The sequence below is a fragment of the Leuresthes tenuis genome, unplaced genomic scaffold (assembly GCF_036924035.1).
Source record: "Leuresthes tenuis unplaced genomic scaffold, fLeuTen1.0.hap1 SCAF_6, whole genome shotgun sequence".
NCBI lineage: Eukaryota > Metazoa > Chordata > Actinopteri > Atheriniformes > Atherinopsidae > Leuresthes > Leuresthes tenuis.
The window spans coordinates 18344178-18358115 of NW_027325360.1; the positions used below are offsets into that span (position 1 = coordinate 18344178).

At 39.7% G+C, this 13938-nt stretch overlaps 1 protein-coding gene across 1 annotated transcript; it reads right to left on the reverse strand.

The window, feature by feature from the left end:
* Positions 1-2178: 2178 nt before the first annotated feature.
* Positions 2179-12370, reverse strand: plekha2 (pleckstrin homology domain containing A2). Its single transcript, XM_072388015.1, has 12 exons — positions 12109-12370; positions 9571-9732; positions 9379-9435; positions 8811-8859; positions 8580-8677; positions 6682-6813; positions 6365-6454; positions 6219-6287; positions 6066-6136; positions 5330-5393; positions 4102-4185; positions 2179-3957 (listed from the first exon to the last, which is right to left on the reverse strand). The coding sequence occupies exons 2-12, from the start codon at positions 9709-9711 to the stop codon at positions 3505-3507; spliced, it is 1308 nt and encodes a 435-aa protein (XP_072244116.1). The 5' UTR covers positions 9712-9732; positions 12109-12370; the 3' UTR covers positions 2179-3504.
* Between the last annotated feature and the right edge of the window lie 1568 nt (positions 12371-13938).

Here is a 13938-nt window from a genome sequence, read left to right on the forward strand (position 1 = left end):
TCTGGCCTGTTGTAAATGTGCCTTCTGATTACCTGGTTGGTGTCTCATCAAGCATCATAGGTCCTTTCTGTCAGGTCAAACTGAAATATTGCTGCTGCTAAACAAAAGGCCTACAATTGATATACATAATTGATAATCAAACATCCACAATATTGATCAAGTGAATCTAAATTATCAGCATATTGAGAAGTGTGGGCAAACTCTACAAGAAGTTGAAAAAGTGACTCAACCTCCGTTATGGCTCCAGAAACAGCAGTTGTTTTTTAAAAATTTGCAGGTCTGAAATGCGATTCAAAGTTCATCTTCACTTTGACTTCCAGCTATTCAATAACGATGTAATGAAATAGACAAGTTTACATGTTTCATGGACCGGATCAGATTCAGCAGCAACACGCACCTCTTAAATTTCAAGACAGCTCAACTAATTATATAACTGGAGACTTTTGCTTTGATAGACTGAAAGATGTGCTGGTTTTCATGGCTAATTTTGGGGCTGAAATAGTCGACTGTGGTTATTAGGATGTGATAAAGCACATAGCATTTTGATGATATATGATATCCGTTTTCATTTTACATCCCAGTTTTATAACTGGAGTTTCACTATAAGGATCAGTGGTACCGTGAATAAATACAGGAAAAAATCAATCTTTTTGTTTGTCACTTTAAATGATGTCAGACTTTAATATTGAGATTGATACTGACTTTTTGTTACCCCTTGTGAAAATTTTACTGTATTTTTTGTTTTTTAAACTGCAAACTAGAAGGATTGTTGTATGAGCTCAGTGCACTGAGTGCACTGTAGTAAAGTATTAGTATTCGATCACTCTACTATAGTGCTGTAACACAGCTCCCCTCCATTCACTGTTTAAACTCACTAGACTGTGGTGTGGTGTCTCGCAGCTCCCCCTAGTGGTTTTCTTCTGCAAACGGCAAAAAAATAAAAAAAATTGGGATCATACACATCAAGATGACAAAGTCCAAAAGAAACAAGCAAAATGCACCATATCAGTCTTCATCTCATATATATAGATATATATATATATCTATATATAGCTCTTATATCAGTGTACAAGCAACAAAATATGACAATCTCCTCTGCACTGGAAGCAATGACTATGTTTTCTTACATTTAAAATTGTCAGAGTGTAGCAACATCAAGTCGAGACAGCGAGACAGAGCAGTGTGGTGCAGAGTCACCCATGTGGGAACATTAACATTTAGACAAGCAGTGTGTGTGTGTGTGTCTGCCCTCAGAGCTGCCTGTCACTCACAGGCGTCACACTGAAGTGCTACGTGACCTTTACATTATGTTTGCGCACACAGGGACGAGAAATCAAACCTTGAAGGCTTCCAGTGCGATGCCACTTTTTCAGACATTCATCGCTTTGTTTTTCTCAGGCTACGAACCATCACTGAGAAACCTGGAGCTCAGCAGAGGACCTGATCATACTGGTTTAAAGTTTTGGAATAAATGTACCAAACATCACAGTTTGCTTTTCAAGTGGCCGAAGTAACACGTTTTCACAAATAAACAATGTTCAGCCCCTGTGAACCCCTATGATTTTTTTGCATCAGCTTCATCTCCAAACGTCTCTTTCTCTCTAAATGGAGGAGATGCATCTTTCACAAAGTGAAAACTTATTTCAGCACAGCTGACATTTCACAAGCACTCAGGGCTTTTTTTTCTACGTACCGACACAATTTTAACTGCTCAGTGGAGACGTTTTACTTTCCTGCAGCTGTACAGCTGCACTAGGAGGCATAAGGGTAAGTGGACGGAGACCAGAACAGTTTTAGGCCTTTTACCTAGTAGACTTTGCACTAGATGTGTGAAAAACATCACTTAACATAGCCTCCGGTAACTAGATTGACATGTGTATACAAGCTAGAGCACATGGTGTGCATGTATTTAAGGTGACAGTGTTAAAGGGCAAATTTATTGTTAGCTCTGACCCTTTGCGTGTCTAGCAGTTGGCCAGTTTTGCCTTTTAGGCACAAAACACATGAAGGTCTTCTTGTCAAGACTTTCATCAAAAGGTGATTTAGAAAACTAACATTTTTTGTGTACTGTAGTGCAGCATATGTACTAACACATGTTCCTGAATGGTTCAGTGAAAAGTTTAGATGGAAATATGTCAGACTTTTAAAGTTGATCATAAACAACCCAAACAAGACAAATAAAAAGCATCATTTAATGTACAAGAAAGAAAATGAACATGGCACACAGGCAGATAAGTGCACACAGCTTCAGAGAACGGAAACACGAATGAACAAGGTACCACATCAATGAAGCTTCAAGGTGAGCTTTAGAAAAGTTGAGATCACTGGTGTATGAGCACAGAGTTTCTGAGGAAACTGTAGTCATCTGCTGTGAAAGCTGAGACAAAACATAAAAAAGAACCACAAGTAAAAAAAAAAAAAAAAAGAAATGCAAAGTGCAGAATTACAGTTAAATTACCAAAAGTAGTGGCAAATCTTTCCACAAAATGCAGCAAAAAGAAAATTACAATTAAAAAAAGCTGGTAACCAACTGATTGGCTGTACTTTGATGCTCGTACTACTTTTAAATACAAGTACCATTGATACACTGCAGTATTATTATGGAACTACGCTACAACCTCAGAGGGGAGTCACAGTTTACTGACAATTGATCTTTTAGCCAAGTATTAAAAGCCCATGTTCAAACATGGAGCAAACACATTGAGAATGTTGGGAGTAAAATGCTTGTTGATAATTAGAAGACAATTTGTTATTTTGTGCATACTGTCAGTTTCAGGTGAAAAGAAGCAAAAACACTGCTGGGCGCAACAGACACTAAAATATTTAGCATTATTTGTTAAAAGAAGCTTGAAAAACATACATATACACACACACACACACATAAGGAACCATAACTGATTTAATGAGCAATTCGCAGTTTCACTGTACCGGCCGTGTGTACTTAGACTTGTACTTAGACATATATATATATATATATATATATATATATATATATATATATACATGTGTGTGTGTGTATATATATATAAAGTATGGATACACATGTGTTGCCATTCAACACTGAGAATACTTAAGCGAGAAAAAACAGTCCTGGTGACAGTAATACAAAACCAATGAGTGTCAAGTGCAACAGACTGAAAGCATGTGCCATCATTTTTTGATTCTATATGAGCAACTAACACGATTATTCAAGTTTTCAAAGGAGGTTGCACAAAAAAAATAGTAATAAAAGTAATAAAAATCCAAAACACTCCATCAAACGTTTTCACAGTCCTGTGAACAACAGTGTACCTCCACCTTCTTCCTGCTGGGTGCATCCTTCATCTGCAAAGCATCTACAACACCAGCAGGGGGCCCCCAACCACATGCCATGGCATTGGGGCAGATGGTCACAGTGTCTCTTCATTAACAGGGAATACTATCATTAGCAGTCACATTCACCATTACAAAACAGCTACCAACACTTTAGTCCACACTGGAGTCTGGACAGACCTCTAAATTGATCTAGACGTCTGTGGTGCGGATGCTATCATCATCCAGTCTGAAGGGGAAGCTGCAGGCGGTATGAGGCTGAGGCTGCGAGCGGTGCCGCCGCCGCCCGCTGGCCACATCTGCTGATGCTGTGAGGATCCCCAGCCCACTGGTCGAAGGTGCTGGGGATGCACTGGGACAAGAGGTCAGGGTGGAAAGGGAGTTGGAAGAAGATGAGGTGGAAGAAGATGTGGAGGAGGAGGAGAGAGAAGGCAGAGTGAGCACGGAGCTGAACACGCCATCTTCATCCTCTATGTCTTGGATGGATGGCTCACATGGAGGAACAGGCGTCCAGGGCTGCCAGCCCGGTGCCACAGAGCAGGACTTGACCAGCGGAGGTCTTCGCTCATCGCCGTGTTGACCACGAGATGCACAGGAGGCATTATGACTTCGATAGAGAGAAGTTGCACGTTTTTCGTGGAAACCCTGCAATTTAAAGAGAGAGGGGGGAAAAAACATTATAAATCCTAACTGAGAGTTTTCAGGATTCCTCTAATGAGAAGCAGCCATGAAAGAGAAAGGGGTTATTTGTTTTTGGCGAGTTGCCCAAAAAGAAAAGTGGGAGGAGACCATTGTCCTCGGTGGTCCTCTGAATTCCTGGATCTTCATCTCAATATCCCTGATCCAACCATGCATCTCCTCCGGTGAGTCTGTCTATAGAGAAAACCAGAATATAAATTCCAGCACGGCACCACGTGTGAAATCATTGACATACGAGCTAAAATACGCGTTCTCTAATAACTGCGTTATTTCTGCTGAAATTATTTATCTATATAGGTTACTCTATGTGATCTATTTTCAACTTTCACCTCCATTTTCCAAACAAGGAACAGGATAAGTTCAAATTCAAGGTGCGCAAATCTAAAATCTAAGCAGCTTCTTAAATCATCATAATCCCCAATCCATTGAATTAATCACATCCAGCTGAATATAAATCATTCTACACCTAAGAAAGCTTTTGTGTTTGAAAATATAGATATATAGAAATATAGAAGAATACTTAAAAAGGTGACACACTGATGTTGTTTCATATTATAACACTTATAATAAACATTATATTTGCTCATGCAATTGAGGCATCTATCTGTCTATCTATCAAATGTGAATTCTGGCTTTCAGACATTTAATTACACACAAGCACACACGTGTATATTTATATATATATATATATATATATATATATATATATATATATATATATATATGTATGTATACATACCACAGTTTATGTTGCTATTAGGATTGTCATACTTTACAGCATAAATAAAGGCCTCTCGCTTTTATGTCCTGTGCAAATTTAATTTGACTTTAAGCTCATTTTTGGTGCCGGTGCTTAGGCTATGCCATGGACGTCCATATAATCTGTTTTTGTTTATTTGAATTTACTAAGTATTTTTCACACTTCCTTTTTTTCATGCACAGAAAAAACAAAAAGTGTTTGCGGCCCGTCTCTTTCTCTCCTAGGACTTCCCATATGATCCGAGCCCGCCATCTCAGTCAGCTGCTCTCCCAGGGGGAGGAACCGGATATTATTGTTGTTAAGGTAACAGATGGCTGTGCCCTTTTCATAAAAACATACTGTTTCAATTCTTTAAAAAAGTGCCCAGGTCACACATCAACAGCAGAGCATTTAGAGAAAACATGTCAAAACATCAGGACAGATACACCTGGGAATATACTGTCAGTCTTCTCGTGCTTACTGGTGTAGCTAAAAATAAAGAAAGGGCATTCTCCTCATTTACTCTGCAATACATCAGTAATAACTTTGAAACAATGTGGAGAGAAGCCCAGATTTTACCTGTATATAGAAAGTTCGGGAGCTGGTGATGATCTCAAAAAGGTTGTCTCTGAGCAGGAGGTCCCTGATAGGCACAGAGAAAGTGGGTTCACTTTAACTTGCTAAAAATTTGTTTTCTACTGTCCCTGGTATTCCTCCTCATATCTAATTTTACCTGAAATATAAACACAAGATTTTCACCACGTACCAGTAGTGGTTCAAATGAACAGTTTCTCCCTTGTTTTAGCAGTGTGGAAACTGTACTGTCTCATGCTGCTTGATTTCTTTTCAAAAGCTAAAGATGTGTATATCATATGAAAGAAATTTACTTTGAAGATCCTACAAGGAAAAATCTGAAAGGTTTAAAAAAAAAAAAAAGCCAAAAAAGTGCAAACAAGAAGAGAAAGAAAAACTTTTGTCCAGTCTTTATTTAAAAAAAGAAAAAACATCTTAACTTAAAAAGATGACTCCAAACTCCAAACTTTAACTCATTAATCTGCCTTTACTGTGGGCTTAAATGCTGATGATCATATAAAACTAACACCCATGCAACATGAGTCAAACTTTATCCTCAGCAAACATTGTCATAAGTGATACTCGCTGCAACAACACAATGATATTTGTACCTCTTCAGCGTGAATTGTCTGCTTATATCCACATACTTTCTTTGTTTTCTTTATTCTGTACAAGATGGATAACTATGGGGAGAGGAAGCAGAATGTGAGCAGAGTCTGACTCTGATTCATGCATGACTCACCCTGACTTGACAAGACATTCGTGGACTTTCTGAATGTCTCTCAGTGGAATGGCTCGGAGAGGCTCCTTGTCCTGGGACATATCCACACAAAGACCACAGTCACTTGAGAACATCAATTAGAGGCAGGAAAGCATAAAAACGCTCGTTCCTCACCATATCAGTTTTGTAGTAACTGACTGCGTGGTCATTTAGGGTGAAAAACCGCCTCTTCCAGCTCTTCCTCTAAAAACATACACCACAGTAAACTCAGTGTTAATTTAAATGCAGAGTTAATCTGTTGAAAGAGGGTAGGCACTCACCACATTTCCTTGTTTGACACAGTAACCACATCTCAGCACACCAGGCCTGTTTCCCTTCCTCTCCCTCCCTTCAGTCTCTTCGCTCTCATTCTACAACATTTAATCAGAACCATCTTTGTCATCAGTTAATCACAGTCACTGAAACCACCATCATCAGATATCTTAGCTAACACACTACATGTTTTTGAAAACAAATGAAAAATTATACTACTTATAACCTCTCTTTGCTTGCCATTTCTCCATTCTGGCATATTGCCTAATTGGGGTCACGGCAATTGTTGTGGTAATCAGCTCAGTTCTTGCTTCCTCTACTTTACCTGGATGGGAGTATGCACCACCACACCACCAATGATCTCAGTCTTGTAGGCCTGCTGTTTCTTCCCTGCTTGGACGTCACTGATCACTGTGGTAACATCAGACTTTGGAGGTGCAGGGCAAGATTTAGGAACCTGTCGACGGGTATGATAACATTAACAACCCAGATAATAGCATGTAAGGGAATGTATAGGTTTTATTTTCAACCCGGCCTAATCTTGGCTACTTTGCATGCTTTTCTGACTCAGTTACAAAACTGACAAGTGTTCTGTGTCCCAGACATGGCCAATAAGTCAAAAGCTGGGCCTATGTAGGGCTTTGGTAAGTTTTGCGAAGGCCAGGCTTGGTCCAAAGAATTTTTTTTGGCCACGTCTGAGTTTAGGCAGTCACATTAACTCTGAGTGAACAGTGTTATTCAAGGCAAAATATGAGCCAAAAAACATACTTTAGCTATGGGCCATGTTTGGGCCAAATATTTATTGCCATACGGGAATGGGGGTCTTGACATTAAAACAGAAGAACTACAAAATAGTCAGGATTCTGCAGTTCTTTGAGAATCGCCTTTGCCATGTAAGTGCCACAGTGAAAGTAAAACCTAATTATGCAGCTCACCAAAAAAATAAATCGGTAAAATAACAGTATGCTTCTAAAGACTTGTAAGCCATCTCATTAAACATGTACTTGTTTCAGCTGTACGTACAATGCATTATAGAATGCATTTTATATGTACAACCTAAACTCCAAAAATGTTAAGACACATAAAATGTGAACAATAAACAGACTGCAATGCAAATCTCGTAAACCAATATTTTACATGTTGAAAGTGATACATTTTACTACTTCATGAAAAATATTTGCTCATCCTAATTTTGATGGCCGCAACATGTCTCAAACATTTGGAACAGGGCAATGTCTACCACTGTGTAGCATCCCCATTTCTTTTGACGACAGAATGTAAACATCTGGGAACTGAGGAAACCAGTTGCTGAACATTTGGGAGAGGAATGTTCTTGGAATGTTGTCCCATTCTTGTCTGACATACTGTAGGATACTAAAACTTTTCATAAAGCAGCTTAAACTAGTCCAATCTACAGCAGCTATAACTGCTCGCACACCAATGCCACACAGAATGACATATGAGCCAAAGGGATTAAAATAATGATTTTACTTTAAAATATATATATATATATATTGCTGCTAATATTTATGTACTTTATGTTAAGAAGTTTATGGCATTTGTTTGAAACAAAGTATTTTCAAAGGATGGCACTAGTTCTTTTTTTTTAGGAGACATTTCAAGAGCTAAACTTAAACAGCGTATTATTTTTTTTCATTAGTCTGTTTCCCTTTTAATGCTGCATCTACATCCTGTCCATTCTGCTTCACACAACTTTTCAATGAGGCCAAGGAAGCTGAGAAAAAGCAGCAGAGCAGCTACCCTCTCGATTGGGGAAGTGAAAAAGAGAGTGAGCAGCACTGCTTCCTGTGTCAATGAGCAGGTGAGCGAAGAGGAGAAACACTCTTTTCTGTCACCTGCTGCCGTGAGCCATCTGGATGATACTGGCCACAGAGGGTGATGGGTGAATACTCAAATATTATGCAAATGTGCAAACTAAATGTTGACACCTTCACCACAGTGACGCATGTGTTTGTTTGCGTTATTGCGTGTATCATCACATTCACAATTTGCCCATTCACCGACTTTGAGAGAAGGCATTTGTGGACAATGTACAGGCATCTGCACACTCCTGGGCCAAACTGGTTTCAGTCTCACAACCACACAGCTTCCTGCGCTAAGGTGGAAATAAATCCCCAATCTATAACTGCCCTTGTCACAACCATAATAAGACATCAAGCTATAGTTACCATGTTTGTGTGCACAGATGTGTGTAGTACTTACAGTGATCTTGCTGGCCTTGTTGAGAGCAGCCACCCAGTCTCTCATGTCAGTCACATCATTGGCTTGAAGGAAGTACCGCCGTGAAACTGCATTTATAACTGAGGAAATAGAGACGAGTCTCATTAAATACACTGTAACCACATTAGATTTGACTACTACAGGTGCTAATAAGATTAATGACATTGTGTACTATCACACTAGGAAGAGTCAGTGTTTCGCCTGAAAACTCACCAAAGCAAAATTCTGTCTTGGGTTTTTGCTTCGGCGTAGCTTCGCTTACCTGAGAAGAGATGAAACGGAAGAGAAGAGAAGAGAAGAGAAGAGAAGAGAAGAGAAGAGAAGAGAAGAGAAGAGAAGAGAAGAGAAGAGAAGAGAAGAGAAGAGAAGAGAAGAGAAGAGAAGAGAAGAGAAGAGAAGAGAAGAGAAGAGAAGAGAAGAGAAGAGAAGAGAAGAGAAGAGAAGAGAAGAGAAGAGAAGAGAAGAGAAGAGAAGAGAAGAATCTGTATCTTTTATCTTTGAGACAGGTGGAGCTGTCAGCACAGTGCAGTGAAGCCAGATGTCATCATCTTAGTGAGCACACTGACGTCTGGAAAGCTTCAAAAAGTTTACACAAGCCAAATGTTGCATGTGACGTGTACTTGTTACTGCAGATAACATTGAGATCCTGTGCACTTACAATCTTTGATTACACATGCTAGTTGTTGGTTTACACAAATCGAATGTTGAGGTTTGCATAGTTACCAGTCATAACGTTACTACAGCCCACAGTGGGGGCAAAGAAGTCAAGCAACTGGCTTACCTTTGAGATGTAGGTTAATCTAAGGCTGCCAACAAAGCTGGCTCCACTGGGCAGGTTCTGCATGCAAACACAAAAACATAGACTCACCCCTAGCTCAAGAGTCCAAGGTTCCATGCATGCTATTGATCATTTTCTTTCCCTCTTAGTGTTTGTGTAAGTGTGTGTAATGTATGCACAGTTTGTGAGGAGCACCTGAGGATTGTCCATATACCACAGCAGAGCATTTCCCTGTGTATCAAGGATGAAGTATCGTCTCTGGAAACGACTGCTATTCTCCTTTTCCTCAATGTCCAGAAAGCCGCACACACGGTTCAGCCGGTCCAAATATGGCATACTGCCACTATCACATATCACCTAGGGTGATCACAAAGGCAAAGACTGACGTGAGATGGACAATATGTGGCTAAATGTAAAAAGAGCAATAGACTAATAAGAGAGAAAGGCAAAGACCAGCAGATATAGAGGGTAAATCATCTTTCATTTAGTGTTCAAATACACACACATACACAGGAAGAAAGAGACCCACTCACACTCAGCAGTTTTTCATGTGACGTGATTGAGGCTGAGCAGCAAACCCTGAAAGCCTGAGGCTGAGCTGAGGCCCTTCACCACAGCCAAAAATTACAGACTGCACTCAAGATCTGCACACACGCACATTTCCACTGGACAGAGAAGAAGGAGGAGAACGATAGAAGGAGGTGGAGGGGGGGTGGGCGAGATGTATTCATTAAAATGATCGTATGCCTGCTACTTACTGAGCTGATGAGTAATTCTTCGATCATGTATCATTCAGCTCCTCAGACATGCTGTTGATATTTCAACACTAGTTGTTTTTCAGTAGAAGTTTGCGATCGGCATAAATCACACAGAAAATTTTTTTTTTTTTTCACTGGGATTTTTGAGAGGAGCTGGAAGGTTTTTGGCTCTTTGCATATTTCTGTCCTCCATATGTGACCAAGGGAACACTCAGTCTTTTATTTTTCATCTTTCAACACTAAAGTGAAGTAACTGCTTTGACAAACTGCATACTGCTGGATGCACAACACGAGTAGATCCAAAACAAGTTTTTCAACATTCAGTTTTCCAGGACATTACTTGCGTACATGTTTCAATTTATGGAAGGACTTGAATGTAAAAAAGGCACAAAGGTAACATGATGGCTAACCAGGCCAAATCTGTGACTTATTCTTTTTTCTTTATACTCAAGGAAATAGATTACAACATGACAGTCATATAACACACACACACACATATATATATATAAAATCAGGCCTGAATAATTGTCCCTTCTGCCAGAGCTTTTACAGGATTCTCTTAGTCCATAGCCTTCCATGAGGTGAAAATGATCAACATTTCCATGAAAACATTCACACAAGTCTCCACACAAGAGAAACAAAGAAATACCAGCAGACACACAAACGACAATTTCACTGCGCCTTTGGAGCTCCTGTTAAGCTATTTTTAAATCAGTGGGTAAGAAAATGCCTCATTTTGAAACTGAGCTGCACTTCAAATGCGTCATTTGTGCAGGTCTGCCACTGAAACGGGTCAAACATACAAAAGACTTCTGCAGAAACTCAGGGTGCAACGGAAAAATGAGGAAGGTGCCACACAGGTCACACAGATACTAATGCTGAGACTGGTGCACCAACTCTCTCCCCCCCGCACGCACACAAGTACACTCTCATAAACCATTTTGGGTATCAGAAAACATCTGGCTTAACCATCACATGGAGAAGCAGTGGTGAGGTTGTGGCATCTTTGGCAAAACTTAACCAATAAGTATAATTTAGACAGAATGAGATTTTAAGTGCCCTGGTTTTTAAATGTAGGAACATAACACACAAATCCAGCGCTAAGTAACAACAGAGTTTGTGTGTTCCAGACATTTAGATCATTTAGATCAAAGCAGTGATATCATGGTTATTGTCTTACCACATTCAGGGTAAATATATTAAACTTTCCTACACTTCTGCTTTATTTGTAGACAAGTTCAGCTTCATGTCGGTCTGACAGAGCAGAATAGTATAAATGTTTCTGAGCAGATTCAAACCGATGACTGGTTTAAGCATTCAGGGATTTGAGAGAAAGAATAAGGGCAGAAAAAGTCAAGCTATTTAACTTTTAAACCCATTTATGCGTCAGACTTCAAAGATCGCTCCTACACTTTTCCTGAATGCAACTAACTGTTTTCACAGGCTTTAAAGTGCTATCTGTGACAAATAGGCTGGCTTTGACAAGTTAATTCGACAGACACCAGTTGGACATAACTTGTTCTATCAACTATGAATGATTGCTTGCAATCCAATTACACAAAAAAACTGCTGTTGGGACTGTTTGGCCGGCCAACTGGAATATGCCACCTTGGGTTCTTGAAGGTTGAAACTGATGGACATTTACTGGAAAAAGTCATTGTACGGCGAAGGTTGCCATTGAAAGCCAGTCTCACAGTTATGGGCGTGTACGTCCAACACAATAATGAGCACGAAATGCAATGTGATCAGACAGAATTATTCAGCAGCACCTGACAAGCATAACATTTGTTCAGCTCTCAGATGACCTGCATTGACTCACTAACACCAACGACTCAACGATCTGCCACACCTACTGTACCACTCGCGCTCGCGCTCGCACACTCACGCACACACACACACGCGCACAAATACACACGAGAAAGGGGCAATGCACACAATCAGAAAGAAACTGTCATAAAGTGAACAGACTACTTACACGTTGTGGAGAGTCAGTGTGCGCCACAGCCAGCGCCCAGCAGCAGCGCTACGACGCAGAGAGGAGCGAGCCGAGTTTGGCACGTACGATCATGGCACACAAACTTTTTAACAACTTTCACGAACAGCAAATATTTAGAAGACCGGCGTGCAATGGACTCTCACACTACCGTGTGTTTGTTTGTGTGATCGGATTACAGACGACTTGTCTTTTTTTCCGGGTTGGACGTTTCGTTATTAGAATAAACCGGCCCCGGATGTGATCTAGGCGTCCCCTGAGCTTCAGCCGGGTCCTCCTCCTCCTCCTCCTCCTCTCTACTGCCGTTGAGTTCATATTGTATGAGGAACTTCTTGCAGTGTTCAGCAGGCCTTTCTGACAGTGTTTAACCTACTTTTGCGCTCATTTCAACTGCTTTTGGGCGTAAACTTTGTCTTCTTTCTTTTGGGGGTAGACATCTTTTCACTGGGGTATTTCAGTGTGACATCTTTCTCTCTGCAACTGCATACCATATATTATCTGGGCTTTTTTTCTTTTCTTTTTTTTTTATCCCTCAGGTCGCAGTTTGGTAACTGGGTCAAACACTAATACACACTGCTGAATCAGGTGGTTCATATGAAAGAGCTGTAAAAGAAAAGAGTACACACCTGGACAAACAGGAACTCAGTGAAGATAAGTTCTTTGCCTACATGTTGTGGGAAGTGAGGCATGAGGCAGGTGCAACATAATATGCCTATAGCTGTTGAAACACTTGACCAACTAAAAAAAAAAAAAAACTCAGTTCCTGAGTTCATGAAATAAGACTCAACCCTGCTTTTGAGTAAAAAGTCTCTCAACTCAGGAGTGTCACACAATCTCATTGTCTCTACAAGAAGCTACAGCCTTGAATAAATGTCCCACTTTCTCAAAAAGTGTCAATAAATATAAGCTGTAAGTTATCAGTAAAATGATGTAAACGTAAATAATTTCCACCAATGACAAATCTGCAATGCTTTGAAACAATGCAAATATTATTCGTGGTATTGCTTTCTAGGTTCTGTTTTCAATTATGTGTTATCTTTTAACATTGTAGGGGATTGTCGGCCCCAGGATTCACACAAAAAGGACTGTCCAGTCCTCCTATATTATGTTTTGTGACCTTTGCATTATCTTTATAGTTGTTTTTAGTTCCTTCGTGGTCATCATGTATCACGTGTATCTCTCTTGTCATGATGAACTTTTGGGGGGGGGTTGATGTTACCCTTGTGGTCCTTCTGCATATCTTTGTCATCTTTTTGCATCACTATATATCATTTCCATCTCCCTGTGGTATGTTTCTATTCTTTATAGTTGTTCTGGCTATCTTTGTAGTTGGTTTTTGTGTCTTTTTAGTTGTTTAGTATATTTAGCATTTTGCTCTTTTCAATCTTTTTTTTCTGGTCGTTTTATTTTTCTCAGGTATATTTCTCTATCTTTGCAATTTGTTATTTTGCATCTTATATTGCAGTTGTTTTCTGCCTTCCTCACTAGGTTCATTTTCTTATCTTAATTTGGTGCTGTCTTCTGGGGATTTTTTTGGTGTAATATTTATCTGTTTTGTTAATTTTATACATCTTTTGTTCAGATTTCTTTGTGGCTGGGTTTAAACTATGTTCTGGCAATTTTCAGTCTCTTTGATTTAGCCCTTTTGCACCTCATTATAATTTCTTGTACATAACATTGTGGTTGTTTGACTTCCCAAGAAGAATTGCTATGAATCACTTGAGACTGAGATCCAGAGGCCCCCTGATCCCTTGAGGTCACGGGCTTAGTTGGCTTGTACAATAATCCTTCCAAAGTTTTAACCACATCATG

Coding starts and splice junctions, on each gene's coding strand:
- plekha2 (XM_072388015.1), bottom strand. CDS start 9,711: ATGCCATATTTGGACCGGCTGAACCGTGTGTGCGGCTTTCTGGACATT. Junction 8,860..9,378: donor GATTAACCTACATCTCAAAG/GTAAGCCAGTTG, acceptor ATCTCTTCTCAG/GTAAGCGAAGCTACGCCGAA. Junction 6,455..6,681: donor TGGTGCATACTCCCATCCAG/GTAAAGTAGAGG, acceptor TAAATGTTGTAG/AATGAGAGCGAAGAGACTGA.